Source organism: Diadema setosum, chromosome 11, assembly GCF_964275005.1.
Source record: "Diadema setosum chromosome 11, eeDiaSeto1, whole genome shotgun sequence".
Classification (NCBI taxonomy): domain Eukaryota; kingdom Metazoa; phylum Echinodermata; class Echinoidea; order Diadematoida; family Diadematidae; genus Diadema; species Diadema setosum.
Genome location: NC_092695.1, coordinates 7198486 through 7220615, shown reverse-complemented (window position 1 = coordinate 7220615; position 22130 = coordinate 7198486). Strand labels below are relative to the sequence as shown.

The following is a 22130-nucleotide window of genomic DNA, read 5'->3' as shown; positions in this document are numbered from 1 at the left end:
TTGACTTGTTGTGTGCTGATATGATGGAGATCACTTTCCTTAAGATTCAAACACTTTCATGACAAAAACAGGTTGTTCAAAAAGCAATGCTCAATTTCAAGGAAATTTGAGTCTATGGATTTTCAGTTTGACATAACATTCCAAGAAATCACAGGATATTTTGCATCATTTGGCCACTTGAAACCCTGTTTTGATATATTGCTGGCAACAAAATGCTTGTACACCAGCTGCCAATTTATCTGTTGACCCTGTGCACATAACAAAAGCAAGTATTATTTTGAAAAGGAATAAGACATTTATTCCATAGACTATCTCCATTGTTCATATTGCCATGATCAGAATATATTATTATCTAGAATATATTGTTCTTCATTCGTCTAGCTGCAACAGGTGAAATGATGATGCATTTAAATGTCAAAACATACATCCTAGTGAGTTTGTTTCTCTGAAACAAGTTTGTATGATTTACTAGTCCTGTGAAAAGTTGTTACTTCTATATGATTCTCTTTATTTGAGTAAGATTATATTTGCAATTAACAAACAAAAATGATGTTAATAACAACAGTACAGTTGCATGGGCTTTGATTAAATTGAGATTAGTAGGACAGCAAAATAGTTAATGTTTAGATTAAACAGCTGACCATTTTTTTTTTTTACAATGGAACACAAAGATAACACTGTTTTGTCTATTTTTTCTCCTTCTATCATGATAAAATGATTCACACATCCTCTTTAACTGGTGGGTACTCACACACTTAGTTTTTAATCCTTTGAGTGTCACGGACTTTGGATAGTGTGTACAATGCAATCATAGTTTTCTGTGTCAGTTGGCACTTAAAGGCACACAATGGGTTTGTATGTTGTCACTTAGTTTTGTTGTCAGTAAACACACCTCTAAGTAAAATGATCTTTTCATATTCCTACCAACATTTTTGTGTGGAGTTTAAAGTGGTGTCCAGAATTTAAAAGGGGATGACTCTGAATAATGACGGATGTGTATGAGGCAGTGAAGAGAGAGTGGGAGCTAGTATGTGATGATATGTAATGCATGATAGAGCAAATGAAGTTGAGTTCACATATTCACTATAATTCAAATGAGAGCATATAGAAACATGTGCACTTTTATGTTTGTATTATTAGCATGGGCTTTGAAAGGAAGCTCTGAGATTTCTTCCTGAGATGAGTCAACCTATGTATAGTCTTGCTATTATGTCTTTCTTTGATTTTTTTTTCTCAACTTTATTCTCCCAACTTTACTCAACTCCCAGATTAATTTTTCAAAAATATTGGTGATGTCACTTTGTATATGACAACATAATAAAATATTGAGACTTAATTTCATCAGACTTAGTAGGCCTGCAATGTACATACAGTACATATGATATCACAGTCAAATTACAAAGTAACATAATATATACCTTTGGACAGATTATATCACTTTGTACAGTACACTCTGTAAATCCATGTGGTGTTTTTTTTTTTTTTTTTTTGTATGCCACATGGTGCATAGGGGCATGTTGCTTGACATCATGATATTAAATGTTGTGAAGGATCTAGTTCTATTTATATTTCTTCATTTTGTTTAAACCAGATCTTCCTTGGATGGAACACTTTGCTTGTATTGATTTCCCTCTTTATTTAGACTGGTGTCCTTCCCCTGTTATATATCTCAGTATACCTATATTTCTTTAATCATTCTCATTCATCAAATATTTGACCTCAAGAAGGCGTCTAGTGAAAGGATTTCATATTATATTTGCTTTCCAGCAAATCATTGGCTATGAGAACCCTCAGGGTGAGGTCAATTCTAAACAGAGCAGAGAATATTTAGCACTCTGATCACTTTGACATTGACCTGCCCTGACTTAATACCATTCCTTATCTTATTTGCCATAGGGATTGCTCTACTTTATGAAATAAAGAATGTATTCATAAATTCAGAATTGTACATCACACACATTATCGTTCTACCAAGGATCATGAAATTGAAAAGAAAAAATCTATGAAATGCTGCCAGTGGAATGGAGTGTTAATTTGTTATTTTTAATTCATAAATACATATTATGTGGGATGACAGTCTTTCATTACATACTTTACAAGATAAACATTTTATGAATGCATGCATTTTAAGATAACAAGGTGACTTCAAAACTTGTCTAAAAAATTTCCTGCAGGATATACATTATGCATGTATGAATTGTGGATAGCAAGATTGACAATAATCGAGTTTAGTTGCATGCATTTCACTCCAAGATGATATTCCCTTTCTGGTGTACGACCATGAAAAGATCCATTATTCATCTCACAATATTCGTGCATGACAAAATTGAATTATCTAAGTGCAGCATTCAATCGAGTCTTTGTGATTTCTCCCACTCAGACCAGAGAGAGGTAGTCTGGCAAAAAAAAAAATAAAAAAATAGAGAGAAAGAATGTGAGAAAGTGGTATAAAAGGGAAAAAGAAAGAAAGTGAGATAAAAATATAGTGAAAAATAGATGAGATAGAGGTACATAGAGTAAAAAGAAAGAACAGAGAATGATAAACAAGATGGGAAAATAAAGTGAGATTAATGAAGACATGAAGAGGATTAAAGTAAAATACAATAGACAGTACAATCGATACATACTATATATTATGAGAGAAAGAGAGGGAATAGAAACAGTAGGGATTTTGATCATGCTGGGATTTCCTCATAGCACATGTCAATGGTGAAAAGCAATCATATTTTCTCTGATATGTATGCCACTGCCTTACCCTATATCTACTGTCACTTCCATACCCGATTCTGTGCTGGTAAAAAAAGAAAAGAAAAGAAAAATTGCTGATGGAGATTGGCAAAGGTCACATCCCAATATGACACAACACAATGTGGAAGTGCTGAACATCCTTTCTTTCTTTCTTTCATTTGCAGTGGAATACCTTGAAAACTCTCATCCATGACAAGCTGTATAACAAAAAAAAAAAAAAAGGAATCCTCAAATAGGTGAAGACACTTTCGATTGTAGTTCATGCAGTATTTTTTTTAACATACTTAGGATGTACACATATTACAATATCTTTGATCTTGTTTGCTGTACATAAAACCTGTAGATATCTTGGACTCTGCTTTCATGCCCTTTGCCTCCACTGTCATTACCCATTTCTGCATTGGTCGGTTCCTTAATTGACGACCACTGTGCGTGGCTAGATCTGTGCCATATGGGAAATAAATCCTTTTAAGCCGTCTCCTTTTCATCTTGCTCCTTGTAAGAGGCCATGGCAAATATGCTTCAAGATATGTGTCTAATCTAAAACACACACAGAGAAGTCTTACTTAAATATGTCCTGACTGTTCCTTCAATAAGAGTGCATTCTTCATGTGAAACAATTTGCCTATGGCAATTGCCTACCGTATGTATGGCAATGGTGAAAAAGATTCTTAGTTTTAATAACTACTAAGAAGTGATAAAAAAAATAAAATTTTTATTTTCTTTCTTTCTTTTTCACAATTTGAATGCACATATTATCTGCATTCAAATTGTGAGTACTGATTTAGGTAGTCATGTGTTTGCTTATAAATCAGAAACAGACACTAACCTATACAAACTAAAAGCTATGATATAGTTGAAATGCATTGCTTGCTGAAAGCAATTCAGCAATCATGTTTTCATCTATGTTCTGCTTTATTGTACTTTATATCAAATATGAATAAAAGATTGGAGGTAGAGGTTTTCCAGCATGGGCTTGTTAAAGTTACATAACCTAAATTTCTTTTCCTTAACTGTGCAGTAAAATCTAAAGGACTGCAAAATGATGACTTTTTTCTTATCTGTATTTATTGCATTTAAAAGACAAACCAGCCATGCCTCGAAGTGGCAATATGCTTTTTTTTTCTTTGCACTCAGAGATGCAAATCTAGAGGAGAAATAATTGTCCAACCTATATCAAGCGCGGTTTGTTCCAGTTTTTGCCTTGAGGTGTTTGGCGTCGTATTGCAATTAAGTCTTGGCAGAGACTTTTTGACTTATTGTTGGGTAGGAGCAACCGGACGCCTCTGTGGATGTAAATTTAATTAAGGAGGCTCTTTAAATGCCAATTTTCCTGGTATGAAATGCTACCAGCATAGATTACATTGCATACATGTGGTGTTGTTGAGCCTCTGTCTCTTGGAAATACCTGCTTCATGAAGATGAAGTGCTTGTCAGAATTTATGTTTTTTGTTTCATATTCATGTATGATATGACCAATTGATTTTAGATAAGGATTTTTTACTCTCATGCCTGTCATTTGATTATTATTAATAGAATGTCTTAACCATTCAAGAAAAATTATTCTTTGCAGTCCAAGGCTGTACTTGTAAATGATTCCACAAAGTATGATGTACATAGATATAACATTGCCAAAACAGCTCAATACATTGTGTTGTTTTGAGTATGTGATGTTATTTCTCTACTTTCTTTGTATCAAAAACTTTCTGACATCATATTGATATGCATGAGTGTGGAAAGTGAATGGCAGTGGTTCATCAATCTGTTATTTTCAACTGAGCAAAGATGCTTATTATGTATCATACACTGTATAACATAAAAAGTACTTAGTGTGTGAGATTGAAAATTTTGAAAAGTGGTGACGAAGCAGCTGATTCTTCGCAAATGCAATATTGGTGAATTACTAGGGTGATACCTCACAGATTCAGTTGAGTGACAGATTGCATGGTGTATACAAAACTCAAAAACTCACAAGTTTAAATGTGATATCTCTACTGAAATTTTTTTCTTCTTGTAGCCCCACCCAGGTATCTACCATCCCTGGGCAAAGGATTCAGTTTCAAACTTGTGACGGTTGCAGTCGACATATCTCAGGATAGTGTGACGGGAAGCGTGTGTGATAGCATGGCGGAAGAGGTCCAGTAAAAGGCAATATGCGGGAGCCTACGGCCATCGTCGGCAGGAGCAACCCAACCCCTAGGAAAGTAATAACCCTGTTGACTGAGGGAAGCGGAAGGAGAAAGCTTTCTCGTGATGAAGCTACGCATCAGCCGGGCGCTGCTGCCGGTAAAGGCAGTGTATTTCACACATTTGGCTGGTGAGCGTAATTACTCAGATGCAATCTTTTTCTCATCCCTGTTTAGTCCCATCACCATCCCCCCTCCTTTTCCCCCCTTTTAATGGTAGTTCTCAAGAGATGAAGATAGCTGAAAGATGAAAGATGTGCTTAAAAATGTGTACAGTATGGGGAAGGGAAGGACTTTGTGATATAGTCAAGGTCTCTTTGGATGACCGATTTCTGCATACAGTAATATGGCATCACATCATCCTGATGCTTGTTTGATGCAAGTTTCATATGTATATGTACACTGTGTATATATATATATATATATATATCATTTAGGCATTCAGCTTATCAGAAAATCAAGTTTAAAGGCAAGCAGCGTGGATGCCTCTAGGTGTGATTTGCATGAGGAGTTCAATGCTTCTGTGTAATAATGCAAGTACATACATGATAAATTTCATTTTTTGAAATCTGTGTTGAAATAAACATAATGAGAAAGTTAACCATTTTGACCTATCTAAAACTTCAAAGCAAAGTGATCCTGTTTCTACAGTACATCTTTATCTTGATTTGTTTGAGTACATGTCTGTGCTAACCTTCAAACGTTAAAGGAAAAAAATATGTATGCAGTGACTGCAAAATATGTCTTCATACTACAGACAAAGAGGTTTTGTTTCCTACGATGAAAGTCTTTAGAAGTGTCCTTTTTTCCCTTTCACATACATTCTTATCCATCTTGTATGTCACAGTTCTGCATAATAATGCATTCACAAACTTGTGAAAACTGTTTCATCATGTATGTAGAATCAGATCTGGTATCAAACCTGGAACATGTATAAAGAGATGACACAAATGAAACCCTCTATGGTGCTTTCAAACATGGGAAGGTATAACTGGTCTTGACACCTGTATATATATATATATATATATATATATATATATATATATATATATATATATATATATATATAAGGTTTCCATGGACTATATCATTGGTATGCAAAAACACATTATTGCTTGTTTATTCTTGCTTTCATTGGGGAAAAAAATCAGCACAATTATAACAATGAAATGATATACAAATGAATGATGAAAACATATTCATGAAGCAATGATTGTGTGAAATCATGGTTTGTAACTCCATCAGATTAATTCTTGGATACTTCAAATAATATGACAAATTTATTACATCTTACAATCACAAATCTACAAATTGGAGATGCTTGATACTGCCATCATTTAGGTGCAGCTTTACTAGAATGGCCGCCTCAACATAAATGAAAAGTATATGGGAAAATGTTGTCAAGTAGAAATGAGCAAAAAGAGACAATGTGTTTGTGATAGTCTGTAAGAGCAAGCTTATTTAAGATGACAGATAGATTTACCATAAGCATCATGAAAGAGACTATGGGAACTAAAAGACAGACAAATGGGACCATAAGATTGAAAACAGGATGCGCATGATATGGATAGATGCCAGTTTGGAGAAACTTGAATCCGCTGCATACAAGATGGTGTATCATTTTCTGCATGGATTGGAAATGAAATGGCAGAAGTAGAGAGAACGTCTAAGATGCTTCCACATTATGTCCCATCACATCATCATGTAGAATGCAAAGTTTTGCACATTTGCTCTTTGATTAGTTGCTGAGCTGTCTTCAAAAAAGAAATGCTGGAATAGTCATTGCCAGAAGTCTGAAGCTTGAAATATATTCAGCAGGTAATGAAGAAATGTGTGAGGTCCATGAAGGAAGCTACTAGTACTTGGAAAAAGTAGCTTGTTAGCTAGGCTGTGAAATGCATTCATTATTGTAGGAGATGTCTGTTGATACCTAAACATCTGGAAGGACTGCTCTCAAGGAACCTGTGATGATATTCTTGCCTAGAGGAGACTGGGATAGACTGAAATAAGAGGGTACTTGATAAGAGATGCATCAGTCCTAAGCTAACAAATATCATACATAGTTGAAGAAAAAAAGAATGAATTCATGAAAAAAAATGCTACATTTTCAAAAGTGACAGAAGCTAAATGTTTGAATTTACAAACCAAGTGCCCGACCTGAATAAAGAATCATGTCCATATAAAATGTTATTTTGTAATTTGATATCAGAATAAAAGAAATTGAAGATAGGTTTTTATATACCTATGCAGATTCTGTGGATCCTTGGCTATATGTTCAGTTGGCAGCAGATGTTGTTCCTACAATATGTATCTTACCAGATTTGCATTAACACATATATCTCTTTCAAGAACTTGGGAGTAGATTGATCATATCAGTCTTGAATTTGATGTGTTACCACAAAGTAATTTATTTCCAATTTTGTACATTGTTTTACATTTCTGTTGGTACATTTTAGTCCTTGGCATGAGTCATGATGTCATTACAATGCGGATAAAACTCGGCTTAATCCTTCAATATCAAGAACCTAAATCGTGAAATAAGAAATCCCCTAATACTCTGTTTTTGTCATACTGAAAATCTTGCTTTTTGTGGTTCCCATAAAAGTGATTAAGTTTTTCCTCATGCCCAAGAAAGATTTACCAAAATGGTCATAACAAAAGTATCTGACTGAAATGTTACCAATGAAATGATCTCAATACATACCATTTGTTTTCAATTTGATATTTTTAGCAGACTGCAGCAATTTTAGAAAAGGTTTATTATAGGGGAAAATGTTTTGAGTCCTCTGGGCTGATTGAAATACAGTGCCTTAGAAATAATTTCTTTGCAGAGTCTTTTTCTCATGAAAATGCACAGCTTCATTACTGTACAAAATCAAAGTTGATTTGCAAAACAAGATTTGAAGACAAGATCATATATTTGGGCGGGGGGTAGGGTGTGCTGCAGAAGTTGGCAAGTTGTCATCTTTCAAATTGACAATGTTAAATTTCATTGCATATCCTGTATTGGAGAGAGATAAGATAGAACTGGTTGAATTCCTTAAATCCGTGTAAAAATCAGAAAGAAATTTTCCAAAATTTGACACTTTGAGAGAGAGCAGGAGAACGTTGTGATTTTCTGGACTTCATAAGTCAAATCAAGACAAAAGAGGGAGAAAAAACAGATGGCAAATGAATACATGCAGATAGGGTAGTTGCTTTTCTTTTGTAGGATCAATGTACAACATCAGAATTCCCAATGATGGGCAAATTTCTTAGTTACTTGCTTGTTTGTTATTGCAAGCATAGCATTTTGTCATGTTGGTAAACCTTTAACACCTGAATCATCTGTGGCTAACTCTTTCAAAAATTAGTGAACCACCCATGGCCGACTTTAGATATGTGTGTGTGTGTGTGAGAGAGAGAGTGAGATGGGGTGTGTCAGAATATATGTATTTATTTTGCTTGATTCATTATTATCCCTGTATCACCCGGCTGTGCCATGTAATCTATTGTTTTGAAATAATGTACTATTTACTGCATCCTTTATTGAGTAGAAGTTAAAACTGCAAAAATCCCCTCAGGTCCTGAAGGGTTGGAGCAAAAATTCACATACAGCTGTCTGACCTTTGTTTCATCAGCACAGGCAAACCCTATTAATATACCTAGTTCATATGACAAAAATTCAATGAGTGGTAAATTTTCTAATTTGATATGAGAAACCAAACTTTGGCTCATTATTAAGCAATCATTCATACAGAAGTAGTCATTATGAAAATAGACAAATAATTGGAATGACCATGAACATCTGAGGAGTATACTCTATCTGATAAAGCTGAGGCTTATTCCAAATATTGTACAAATGTCAATTTAGCATAATGAAATGGCACTGGAAATCTAGATTATTGCCTAATCAGTAGTGCAGACAGCTTAGTGGCTATTTTGGTTTGATACGTATCAGGCATAATACTCTGCTGATGTTGACGAATAAGAGATACCGGTAATCTCGTATCAAAACTTGTGATAGAAGTTAAGACTTAAATGTGCATGTCAGGCACGCATATTTGTATGTACTTTTCTGTGTGAAAGGTCATTCTGACTTACATAATACAGGTGTATGTTATATTTTCTTGACTTTTGAAGCCATTTCAACTATGATACATACTATGTATTGGATATAATGCACACACTTCAATCTTATTTCTCTGATTATCATTTTGTCCAAAATTTTGTAAAACCTTCATTAGCTAGACATTTCAGTCATGTACACCTTTTCTGGGAGTCATTTTACTGGAGATGCAAGACATCCTACATCTTATGAAGAAAGGCAGTACGTATCTGCAGATTGCTCCTCTGACAAGTGGGACAAAAATTTTCAGGGCATACAGCTGACACACCCTTTTGCCAAATAGACTGACTGACAGATTGTGGTAAACCACAAAATCCAGAGGTACAGCAGAGTAAAACAGCGATTTGCCAAAACACATCCAATCTTCCTAACCCATTAAGGACGAGGTGATTTTGCTGTAATATGCATTTCCCATAAACACCTGCCCAAGTATACTCAGGACCAGTCTTTGATGGGTTAATCATACACCCTTTTAGCCTGGAAGCTGCAGACCTTCTAGTCAATAATTTTACAAAAGGGTGTATCTATACATAAAATGTCCTCTTACCATATCATTGAACAGTCTTCCTGACCAAAATATACTAGTTGAGTAGACATTAACATTGCAAGAAACCATTAGGTGCCAATGGGATAGATATACATTATATATCTGCCTACATCAATGTTCACCGATGTTCAGTCGATGACATATTTTCGATGTGCTTTTTAGTCTGTCATTCCCATGGACTTTGATTTCTCAAGTGTTTTATTGCACCCAAAAAAAACCCCCCAACTTTCACCTTTTGCTGAAAGGAAGAAACACAAGACTTCATGTTTCCTGCAGGGGCTGAAATCCAGTCTGCTTTGCACCACCTGTTGTGCAAAAGATAAACTTGCACACATCAAACGGCTCCATTTTCCTCAGCTAATGCATTGCCTGCTGTCTCAAATCAATTTGAACAAAGACCAAGGAGGAGAAAAAGTAGTATGAGGTGGGGGAGGTAGACGAGCACACTAGTGTAATGAAATATGGCAGCCTTCATAGGTTCATATTACCTTTGTTTCTCCTTTTCCATGCAAGAAAAAAATTTTAGTAAACAAAGCACATCACGTCCAGGTGCTTGGAATAGGTAGCATTACTGAGCAAACGTTTGCCCACATCAGTGCACCTGTATTCATTCAGTCATGTGTAAACAATCGACCAGTGTGAAAAAGGATTTTTTTTTTTTAGTCAAATCTTTCTCAATGCAGTTGTTTCCCCAGGGAAACCTTACCTGCAACAATTATTTTCTTTTCCATTTTTTTTTAATGGGGGGGGGGGTACATTTTGTCTTACCAGTTAATGTTAAAAAGTATGCTAGACATAGTTAGTTAGCCCATGTAATCACTGGTTTTGTTTTGTTTTTTTTCCTTCAGGAAGACATTTTTGAAAAATTGAGAAACTGTTATAGTGAAGAGCAGATTGGGAAAATTACTGATAAGGCCAGAATTTGACTATTTTCAATTTCATCTAGCTATTTGCAGTATATGTATGTTGACACATCTTGCAGAGGTGTGTCAGAATAAAATTGTATACAAAGAAACACATGCACTCTAGATCAGTCATACGCAATCTTACGCAATGCGTTCTAAACTAAATACAGTGTATAACCATAAGAATTAGAGCATTTGTTTATGTGAGAAGTGACTTTTTTTCAATTTACATGCTCATTACTGTAATCTCTGTGTTATTCGTGTATCTTAACTAATGTTTTGGCATCTAATTTTACATATAAAAAACATAGCACTTGTATATAGTTTCAAATGTTAAAATGGTATGTTTATAATTGTGTGTTTTATCATTGTCATGGCTGTAGGAGAAGAGTGTATAACACTTTGCTTGCATTTTAGGCTTTGTCTATACATGTATGTGATGTACCATTTCAGATTCTACTTGAGATATGAAGTTAGTGTATGACAAATTAATTGAGCTATGAAATTTGAATTCTTACCTGTCTAGATCGTCAAAAAAAAATATATAATTCAAGTGTGTAAATCTAATATCTTTTCCATATAATACCATCACATCTCAAGAGCTGAATATACTTGCAACCTATAACCTAATTCAACTGCCTTTGCCATGGAAACAGCTGGAAATCGTGAATGCTAATGGGATGTTGCCATGGAAATGACAAAAGAAATGAATATCACAACAGCTCTAGTGTATTGCAGTGACTGTGGCAGCTTTTCAATTAAAAAGTAATGTATGCAAAGGAGAAATTTGTCTTATATGATTATTGTGAAACAGCTGAGCGATATATAAATAAGAGGTACTTCCAACTAAGTGCTTCATACGTTAAATCACATGGCATGAGAACAGGAGTCAAGAAGTGCTCTAATGAGATGTGACTGATTCCAAGGCATGGAATGACTTTTCCAAGAAAATGCATACAAATTTGTATGTGTGAAGGTTGGAAGAGCTTAGGTGTCTTTCAGTGGAGGATGAGAGTCTGCGTGGAAAATCTCGAAAGGCATTCTCGGTTTGATAAGCCTTACCGTGGGACGTGATCAGGGTTATTGACAAGAGTGTTGGAGGTTTGTGCACTGCACATACAAAACATCGAGAAGGACCCACTCCTATGTCCCAGGTGGGATGAGCTCCATCCATTACTGCCATTCTATTATTGCCAGGAATAATCAGGAAAAATCTCAAGTGTGATGTACAGATTTAATCCAACTGGCCTTCACTTCATTACTTTATGGGGTAGCTCAAAAGAGATTTAGAACATAAATTTCCCAATTCATATAAGTAGGATGAAGGTAAAGAAATGCCCCACTTTTGTTATTTGAAGGAAATGATTTATTTGCAAGACACAAATTATCCAGAAAGAAAGAGTGATGGGATTTAAGAATAAGTGTATATTGGGACATTTTAAGCCAGATTTACTGAAGGAAAATACATTTTTATTCATAGTATGTCTTTGATAGTGCACAACTTTTTCTCTTTATATCTTCCTTGCCATCGATGATTTCTTTGTTTGAAAGTTCATCGTACTGCAAAGATTACATGACTGGAATTATCATTTTGTAATTTAAACAATTTGTAGTTTGCATTTTTACTTCCCTTGGACAATGTTTTTATTTCTTATACCACATAAACATGTTCCTGCTAGAGATACATATACTTTGAGATGCCAGCTTCAGCTATAAACCCTGGCAAAAGATGTATCATAGTATCATTTGTGAATCCTCATCCATTTTCATCTTTGAGTGCACTGTGTGGACAAGGGACCAGTATTTGTTTTTTTTTTCAATAAAAGAGCAATAGTACCAATTACATTTCTGGGTATTGGGTTGGGAACTTTTTTTTAGATGGTTAAAGTGGTTTATGGATGAAAAATGAGCTTGAAAATGTTCTTTGGGAAACATTTTGTGATGTATTTATTTTGAAGAGGAGCAGATGTAAAAGAAATACAATGTATGCTGGGTTGACTAATATCTCCCTTCAAAGAATGAATCAAATGGATATTCCTTAAAAGGTAGTTTAATTGTAAACTTCATTGATGTAGCACCTCAACTTGCCTACATCCAGTCTTGTATGAACATATATCATAGGTTGTTTTTTTATCATTTATGACATTATTGAGTCAGTATTGTTATGTGTCCATTTGGTAGTGCTATGTGCAGATGAAAACCTGACTCTATTTCCTGTATTCAGAGTAAAGACAAGTTCTTTGGCTAACTGATGAGAGAATGCTTGTCTTTTTTGAAGTCCTGTGTTGTCATGGGGATTTGATAAAAAATGCCAAAAGAATGTGTATTTGAATATAGTGTTGGCAACCAACTAAGAGTTCAAATTCTTTTTATATACATTTCTGTTTGACTTCTGCACAAATCATCTTTATACCGTAATATATCTCAGAGAGATTATATTTTGCTTATATGTTATAGTTGACTGATAACTGCCAAAATATTGCCCCTTAATTATAACACATTGTCTTCATGGTGGAAAATTCCAAATTTTCTCTTGAAATGGGATGACAATTATTTGTAATTCCATGTATTACATGTTCATCCATTACAAAATAAACCACTGGGAAGTTGTCTTACAAATCCTGATTCACATAATATTTTGCTTTCAAAATATATGGCATGTGTGTGTATAGCACAGATTCTTTACAGGTGGTTTTGTGATTGTAGTGTACTGACTACATTATTGGCTTGCTACCCTGTGACCTTTTTGACTTGCTGTCGAGGAAGACTAACAGACTACAGCACACGTGCACAAACACATATTAACTTATTATGAGGGTTAACGTGTGTCTCTCCCCAAATGACCTGCTTCTTATTCATGTGAAACAATGTCAATCAATGATTCATCATGGCGAACCCCAATTGCCAGGCAGCTGGTATGGATGGAAACCTCGGATTCCGCAAATTGATTTCCAATGCCATCACGTCCCGAAAGCAGCTCCACTGAGCGGGGAGGCTCGCGAGTGCGGGATGATTTTTTTGCAACTGCATCCCCAGTCATAACATCCAAGGCCATATTGGATACATGGAAAGGGAACAAAATCTGGAAATCTGGAATAGACAGGGATGAGAAAGCCCAATACGAAGCTTAGTGGTGATAAAACTGCCAATTTCAGCTTTTTGCACACGTGAGGCTATCAAAGAGTAACCTACTGACACTTGCGTGTACATTCCCTCAAGCATGTTTTACATCTTGTATATGACTTCAATGATATATATATATATACATACATACATATATACGTATATATACGCTATATTTTGGTTTTGATGGCCCGATCAGGCAGCTAAACTTCAAAATTAACTTTCCTTTTACTTCAAGTCACTACATTTCCCTTTTGTGCCACCAAAATTTCGAGTCCTGAGTAGATAAACATGAAAAATGCTGTTTGTGTTAAACGATACCGCAACACACATAAAAATGAATAATGCTAGTGTTTCAATTGCATGTACTCATACCCACATCTTTTATAACCTCCTAGAATTTGTTTACAGAACTAATGCTATATCTATTGCACTGAGTAAGATGGTCTACCTCTGTACCACCCAAGTTTGATTATATAATATCCTTTGAATGAAATCTAGAATATAGAATTATATATCACTGTTTCTCCTGTCTTACAGGACTCTCCAGCCTTGTGCCATACCTGCCACTCTTCATGGGTCAGCTAGGACTGACCGCTACCCAGATTGGACTCATACGAGGGCTGGAGCCCCTCCTTGCACTTGTCTTCACCCACCTGTGGGGCAGCATTGCCGACAGCTTCAACCAGCACCGAGCTGTGCTGCTCACCGCCATAGGGGGTGCTACAGTGTTCCTCTTTGGCACTTTCTTCGTGCCAGCCTCCCTGCCTCTGGGATATTCCACTCTAACCAATGTCACGCATCGGCCTAGTGTTCAAACACAGCTTGTGTCTTTGGGGCCGTACAGAACTACTGAGCCATTTCGAGAGGCAAGCGCCACCACGGAACTTCCAACGTATTTGTATATCAGTACACCATCAGTGCATTCTTGGGAAAAAGAAAATGAGAGTATGCCTAAGTCGCAATCTATCATGTGTGACAGTATTTGTGCAATATTTGCTGAAAGGGAAATCTGCAATTTCAGCGAAAGTGATACTTCATCAACAATCACATATCAGTGTTCTCAAGCAATTTGCTTTGTTCAGCATGACAGAAAGAATGGTGATGAAGCAAAAATGTGCAATGGAAGTGAATCGTCGGATCCCTCGGATTGTGTTTATTTAGACAGTATTTGCAATGAATGCCAACCAGAAAGGTATTGGATCACTGAGGATGGCCAGCGGATGCCTAGTGAGGACATTGTTTGTTCCAGCAATAACAGAACTCCAGGGTCAAAAGCATTGTCAGTGAATGTATCCACTGATGTGTCCCTCAATCTGTTGCCTGGCAATGGAAACTTTACCTGTCATTGTCATGACACCGAAGCATCATTGGGAAACCAAGCCCCGCCCGGCAACAGTTCAGAATTGCTCTCCACATTCTTCCTGCTCCTCATCCTGGTGCTATTCAGCAGGTCCTTCATGTGCACCACCTCCCCGATCCTCCACTCCACCACCATGGAGCTCCTCCACCAAAAGCATGATGACTTTGGGAAGCAGCGCATCTGGGGTGCCTTCGGCTGGGGGGCATTTTCTCTCGTCTCCGGAGTCCTCATCGATTACTACGACCGGAAATCCACGGACAGATTTTCCCATTTTGACCCTGCTTTCTACTTATTCCTTGGCTTCATGCTAGCGTCGGCAGTCGCAGCATCCTTTATTGTCTTCCCACCACAGACATCGGTCAAAGCACAGTGCCAGAACATCCCACTACTCATACGAAAGCCAGAGATTCTCGGTTTCCTCGTGATGGTGTGTGTCCTAGGAATGGGATTTGGTGTCATAGGGACATTCCTGTTTCTCTATCTGCAGGAACTGCATGCCTCCCACACTCTCATGGGACTAACGCTAACGATAACGTGCATTGCGGAGATACCGTTCTTGTTTCTCTCGAACCGCGTCATCCGCTTCACGGGCCACATAGGTGCTCTCTGCTTTTCTCTCTTTTGTTACATGCTACGTTTCCTTGGTTACTCTCTCATCACCAATGCGTGGGCGGTGATTCCCTTTGAGCTACTCCATGGCATCACGTACGGATTGTCGTGGGCCGCCTGCACGTCGTACGCCAACCAGAACGCCCCTCCTGGATTGGCTCTCACCCTACAAGCAGTCTTCACAAGTGTCCACATGGGATTTGGTGAGTGCACTGATGGCAGTTTACATTCAAACGTTCTGTGACACAGCTTTTCAAACCTGTACATTTACATTTGCCCACCAAAGTGAACAATTCCCCAGCACCTGAAGATTTGTTGTGTCGTTTCATTTCATTTTGTTTCTTTCGACACTAAAACAGCAATCATCACGGTTTCAAGTCATGATGTAACCATATCTGCCAATAGGAGATCAGGAAAATCCTATTAGCCTTGACAGGGAAAAGACCCGAAAGTAAATAAAAGACCTTGATGTGTATAATATGCAGATAGTATGATACATAAACAATAATAAGGTTGCCTCTTCTTACTGAAGAAAGCAGTTCATTTCACACTTTTGTCAGAGATTGATTGACGGTATCGCACAATTATTGTCCAAATCATTAATTTTTCAGCACCTAGAAGTTTCCTAATTATTGGCCACTTCCACCTCTGACAGTGGCAGAAAATGTCACACTATTCTTAGATGTTCAAGAATAGAGCAGGGTAACATGCACAAATGACATGGGACAGGCAAAGAGAAGCTCATATACTTTTATACACCTGCCCTGCAACACAATTCACTAACTCACCTACACATCAGGGTGGCCACATACATTTCAGGTCCAAAAGGGTCAAAGTATGACACGCTGCATGAGATCTGCATTTTGTCACTGCAAAAAAATTCAATCTGATGGGTGTTCATGTGTGCACATTTCCATGAAGGGTTCCCCTCCCCACCCCAACCCCCACCCCCACAACATGATGCTATCTGAAGTAGATGTCGATGTACTATTCGCAGACAATCCAAGAGCAATACATGCATGCATACAACTCATCTTTCATACAACCAGCATGCAGCAGACACTAGTCTCACTTTCTACTTTCTTATGTCTTCTCTGTGATTAGTTCTCCTAGAAAATATCCCACAATGCTGGTTATTCAGGTATCCTTTTATCTTACATTCATTTGTCACTTCAAGAAATGACTCCTCATTTTTGTTTCTTCCACGTTTATGCCTTGATACTGTTCCTGTATGTTTTTGTGCTGGTTATTCAAATATCTTTTATCTCATATTAATTTGTCATTTCAAAACATAAAAATCTTCCTTGTTTCCCCCACTTTTAAGCCTCTGTCCTGTATGTTTTTGTCTCTTCTCTCTTATATCTCCTCCATGATTGGTCTTTCTAGAATATTTCCCTCAATGCTATTTATTTCACAGTCATTCATCACTTCAAAACATGATCACTCTTTTTATTTTCCTCCACATTTATGCCATATCCTGTTGCTGTATATTTTGTATTGTATTTTTACTTTACATTCCCCTGTTTTTTGTGCATCTTACAGGTTTCTTTTAATGTATTTATCTCACTCTAGCTATCTCTCACCGGAGCTAAGATTCCAACTGATCTGTAGACTCTTTCTCTCTTTCTCTCTCTTCAGTTTCCTCTGGGTAATCAAACCTTCAATCTGAAATGACTCACACACTGAGTGAACATTTCCATCAAGCACAAAATTCGTGGCGATTTCTCTAGAAAAGCTGACTCATAGCTTCCAAGGATGTTCCCCAGTGATTGTATTCACTGTTCAGAGCATCAAACTTATCATGTAGAATTAAGCCTCATTATTGACTAATTTCTCTTATGTACCACAGGGCATGAATGTAAAATTGGTAGAGGCAAAAAACAAAGACCCAATGAGCACTCTTTTTATCAACCCCTTGGGTCCCATTGAGTTTCAAATGTTGTTGCTTCGGGTAATAGTCTGTTTACATCAGTTTCGCTTTCATGAAAACATAATTATGTCAGCAGCAACATTAGCATTGATTTACCATTTCAAAGGAGACCAGTTACGGAAAAGGAATAGCGTGTGGAGAATTTATGCGGACATTAAACCTGTGTCCATGGAAATGCTTGTAGAAAAAAAAAGTGCTTTATTTTCCTTCTGGTAAGAAAAATTTAAAACTATTTCTAGCCAGGCTAAGCATAGGTAGTCTCTAGGGAGCACTAGGTTGTGGCTTTGGTGAAAACTTCTAAGATATTTAAACGAGCCTAAAATTTCTGTATTATGTGTAATTGAGTTTAGAGTGATATTGCAACTCAAAAGCTCAGCATAACTTTGACAAGACAATCTAAATATCAATCTGTCATATCACATATAAGCTTGTAGAATGTTAGTAAACAATACAAATTTTGATATGACATAACATCATTATGCTATTGCATCATTCTGTCCATGCAAAACTTGCATGCATTCATATCAAAGCTTCATATTATCAGTTTGTAAATGTAATATAAACCTGAATTTTCGCCTCACAGAAAATTGCTGTTTGTAGACATGGCAAGAGTATATGTGCTGATAATTTGGGGCAAACATGTTTTAGTGGGGTGGTAGGCAGCTTGAATTCCCCGGACAGGACGGCAGGTAATAGATCATTGCATAGTGTTTGTCACGCTTCTCTCTCATAACCCAATATAACATGATAGGCAACATTTCCACCAACCAGACATTCAACTCACCTATCACTGCAAGGCTCGGATATTGAGCATTAAAAAAAGCAACCCAACGCATTAAAGGCAGTATCCCTCATTACCTGGGCTTGTATGGGTCTGAACGAACTTTCCATTGATGGCTCATAAATGTGACTTGAAACATTAAGTTATATTTAGTAGTGTAATGGTTTCAAGTTGCACTCATGTGTTTAAAGAATAATTATTTAGAAGGAAAGTACACAACCTAAAGTGAAGATCCGTAAACCTTTTTGTTGTTGACTGTGTAGGCCTATATTAGTCAGTGATAGATATCATTCCAATGGTTCCATAACATTTGTTCCTGGGACAATTTCTCCCATGAAATATCTGCATGCTAGTAAGCTAAACATAAATTCTACCCCCAAGCATAACGCTAACTCTAAACCTAATCCTCACATCAAACTAAACCTAAAACCCTATCACAATCCCATACCCTAACCCTAAGTCCTTTGAGAAAATAAGACCGGAGCAACTGTTGCAGGAGCAAATGTCGTGTCACCCACTCCAGTATTATGAATGCTAGCAGGGCAAGCTTACTGTAAAACTGTATCATCTCGCTCTTATCGTAGAGTGTATACATTTGGCTGTCCAAAATAGGTAGTCATTTAAGATGGCTATAAACTCACTCTCGAAGAAGAGTCTTCCTGTACCTCCTAGCTAGGCTACTTGCAAAATAAACCTCCACCCCCTGAATGAAGAGTAAATGTCACTCTATATACTGCGGGATGATAAAGAGCTGTGCAGGGTAATAAAGGAATGATACAAAGCAGGTAGAGAAAAACACAAATCTTAAAACTCCCACACCCCACACACAGACACCTGCACAATGACTTTCTAGAGGTAGGGGATGGGGTTACTACAAGTAGTTCAAAAGTTATTACACAGGAAACTTCAGTGTGATGTAATCCTTAAATACCACATCCTTATGTACCGTTACGATTTTCAGTGGCGGATCTAGGTGGGGGCGCACCGGGCACATGCCCCCCCCCCTTTATTTTTGTTAAAAAACAAAAGGAATAGAAAGAAAAAAATGGGCATACATGTAACAGGTGCCCCCCTCCCCCCCCCCCCCCCCCCCCCCGCCTTTACGGAATTCCTGGATCTGCCCCTGGTTTTTGTACATTGTGGTACTTGTATCACCCAAGTCATAAAGTCGACAAAGAATAATAATTATAAGGCATGTGAACTCAAGAGTAATTTCTGTGATTGTTTCCTCCACCATCCCCTGTTCATGCAGGTAAAGGGCTGGGTACCCTGCTTGGGGGGCTCGTCTACGACCGGTTTGGAGGCCGGAATCTCTTCCGGTCAGCGGCCTTCGTGGTGGGGCTCTCGGGTCCCCTCTACCTCGGGTTGTACCACGTCTTTACCAAGCGTCATCCCATGATCCTCTACAGCCGCTTCAGGTCCGAGGAGGTGGAAAGCAGAAGGAACAGCAGAAGAGGTGAGTCTGCACAAGGTTTTATCGGTACTGTGAAACCAAAAATTTTCATGTGTGTATGAAACTTTCACAATGAGTGAAGTTTCACAAAAGTAAAATGCAGGCAAAAGTTTTATTTTGTCTACATAATGCATTGAGTAACAATGGTAATCTACAAAAGTTTCATACTGTGAAAAAGGCCATCGGCTCCAATTCATGAAAATTTCATGCCGCAAATTTTCCAGTTTTATATCAAACAGCAGTATATGGCCATTGACCACCAGAAGGCATTTGTTTAAGTTTGGAAGTATTCCAGCAAGCTTGAATTGCAATCATCAGAAGATGATCAGAAAAAGTGTTGGCAGTCTTATGAATTGCAAATGCAAGGGCATCATATGAATCAGTAGTGCTCATTCTGACATCCCTTCTCAAAAATGTGGCATCATATCACTGTTGTAATGAAATATATTTTGTGGTAATGAATTCATTGAGCACTTGTGTGATCATATTCCAGAGAGTAGTGCTGGGGATCATGGGGGTCAGTCAATAGAGATGGAGGCGGAGTTGGTTGAGGAGGATCCACGCCCTAAGCTAGACGCCAGCTCCATGAGGCTGGCCCTACGCGACATCAACCGCCCCGCCTCTCCTATAGATACCGATGCCCCTGGTACAAGTGGTATGGGGCATGGGTACCAGCAGTGTGCCATGGAGATGCTGCCCCACACTGCTGCCTTCCGTGGACCAGTATACGCCCCGCCTCCACGACCCCCTCGGGACTTCATGGTGAGGATGCCCTGCGGATACTACCACAAGAGGAGAATGGACTCCCTGGAGGATGATGATGTCATGGATGGGTCGCCGGGGGCAACCAGTCTTGCTGCTCTTATCCAGGGTGAACAGGGGAGATCTGGACTCTACGGGCTGGACATGGTGGACAGGGAGAGGTTCATGTTACATAACATTGGTGTGAATATGATGTCATACTTGGATGATGTTGATTTGGACCAAGCCATGGATGCTGTTTAGTGCATGTGCAGGTGAAACTGAAATTCTTCAAGTCTCTTGTCCAGCCTTGGTTTTTATCTTCGTATTAGTTTTGTGGCCAATTATACCAATGCCACATTGTTTTTAATTTCTTAACAATGTTGAGCATGATTCATGAACTACTTCTGTGTCAAGTTAAAGTCTGGTAAGTTGTGTACTGCCTGTACTGTCTATTACACAAATTATACTATTGTTGCCAAAATAGCAGAAATGATGTGAACTTTTTTTTTGTGAAAAGCTCAGAGGATACAATTTCAAAGAAGTGCTGGGAAGCTTCCATTTGGAATTCTGTGAGTGGGTTTTATATCAATAAGTATGAATGACCTTCTAAAGTGTTTCCAATCAATAGAATAAAGACTGTACATGTGAATGAACTTTCAATTATGACATGTCATTGAGATGTTTGTAAGTTTAAGATGTAAATGTCTTTATACTGTTTATACCTGCGTAATTCTATGTCACATGGATCTTTATTTGCATTGTGAAGATTCTATTGGGAATTTACCAATTTTCCTAACTGGGAATAACTGTTCCAGTGAAAACACAAAAGTGAACTTTCAGGTGGATAGATTCATTGGTTTCATTCATCAAACTGCATATCCATTTGCCCCATCGTGTTTGCCCAGTTGTAATTCAGTATGTAATATCAGCCTGCTGAGATAACATAAACTGCATAACAGACCATGATCACAAAGAAAGTTAACACTAACATACAGGTCATCTGATTTTTTTTAATGAAATAATGAAGAGTAGCAATAGATGTTCATTACAACTGATCATTTATGCAAAACCAAAGACAGAGAATATGCGAAGACAAATGTCCAGCAGAACATGATACTAACTGTGGTAGGCTTGTAAGAAAAATGGAGCTTATCAGGGATGCCGGTGCTACAGGAGGTAAAATTATTCCCTTTTAATGTCATGTTAGATCTGTTAATGTGCTGAATTTCTGGATATAACGATGCAGGTAAATTCATGCTGTGGGATTACGGGAAGCACAGGCAGTGAAATCAATGCATAATTTAAGAAGCTCTGGTGGGGACTGTGAGGGGAAAATGTCAAATGACTCCAATTAGCTGAAAATGTCAGCCAGTTGGGAAGCAGTTTTCTTTCTATCAGCACTTTGACAACTGACAGCTAATGCAGCTGCAAGGTTTATATGCAGGGGGCAACTGGAAATCTATCTTCAAGCTGTTCAAATTTCAATATGTATTTTTCATTACTGTCAGGTGATTTATCAAAACATTCTTTCAAATTGACTCCTAATGTTAGTTCTGTGGCAGGTCTGTTGCTTTGACACAGTTTGATTTTAAAATAAAATCTTGCTGAAGTGTACAATTCTGAGGTAGATGGT

General features: G+C 37.5%; 1 protein-coding gene across 1 annotated transcript; it reads left to right on the top strand.

The window, feature by feature from the left end:
* Positions 1–5001: 5001 nt before the first annotated feature.
* Positions 5002–20758, top strand: LOC140235182 (major facilitator superfamily domain-containing protein 6-like). Its single transcript, XM_072315217.1, has 4 exons — positions 5002–5065; positions 14158–15792; positions 19553–19756; positions 20247–20758. The coding sequence occupies exons 1-4, from the start codon at positions 5002–5004 to the stop codon at positions 20756–20758; spliced, it is 2415 nt and encodes an 804-aa protein (XP_072171318.1).
* Positions 20759–22130: the final 1372 nt, after the last annotated feature.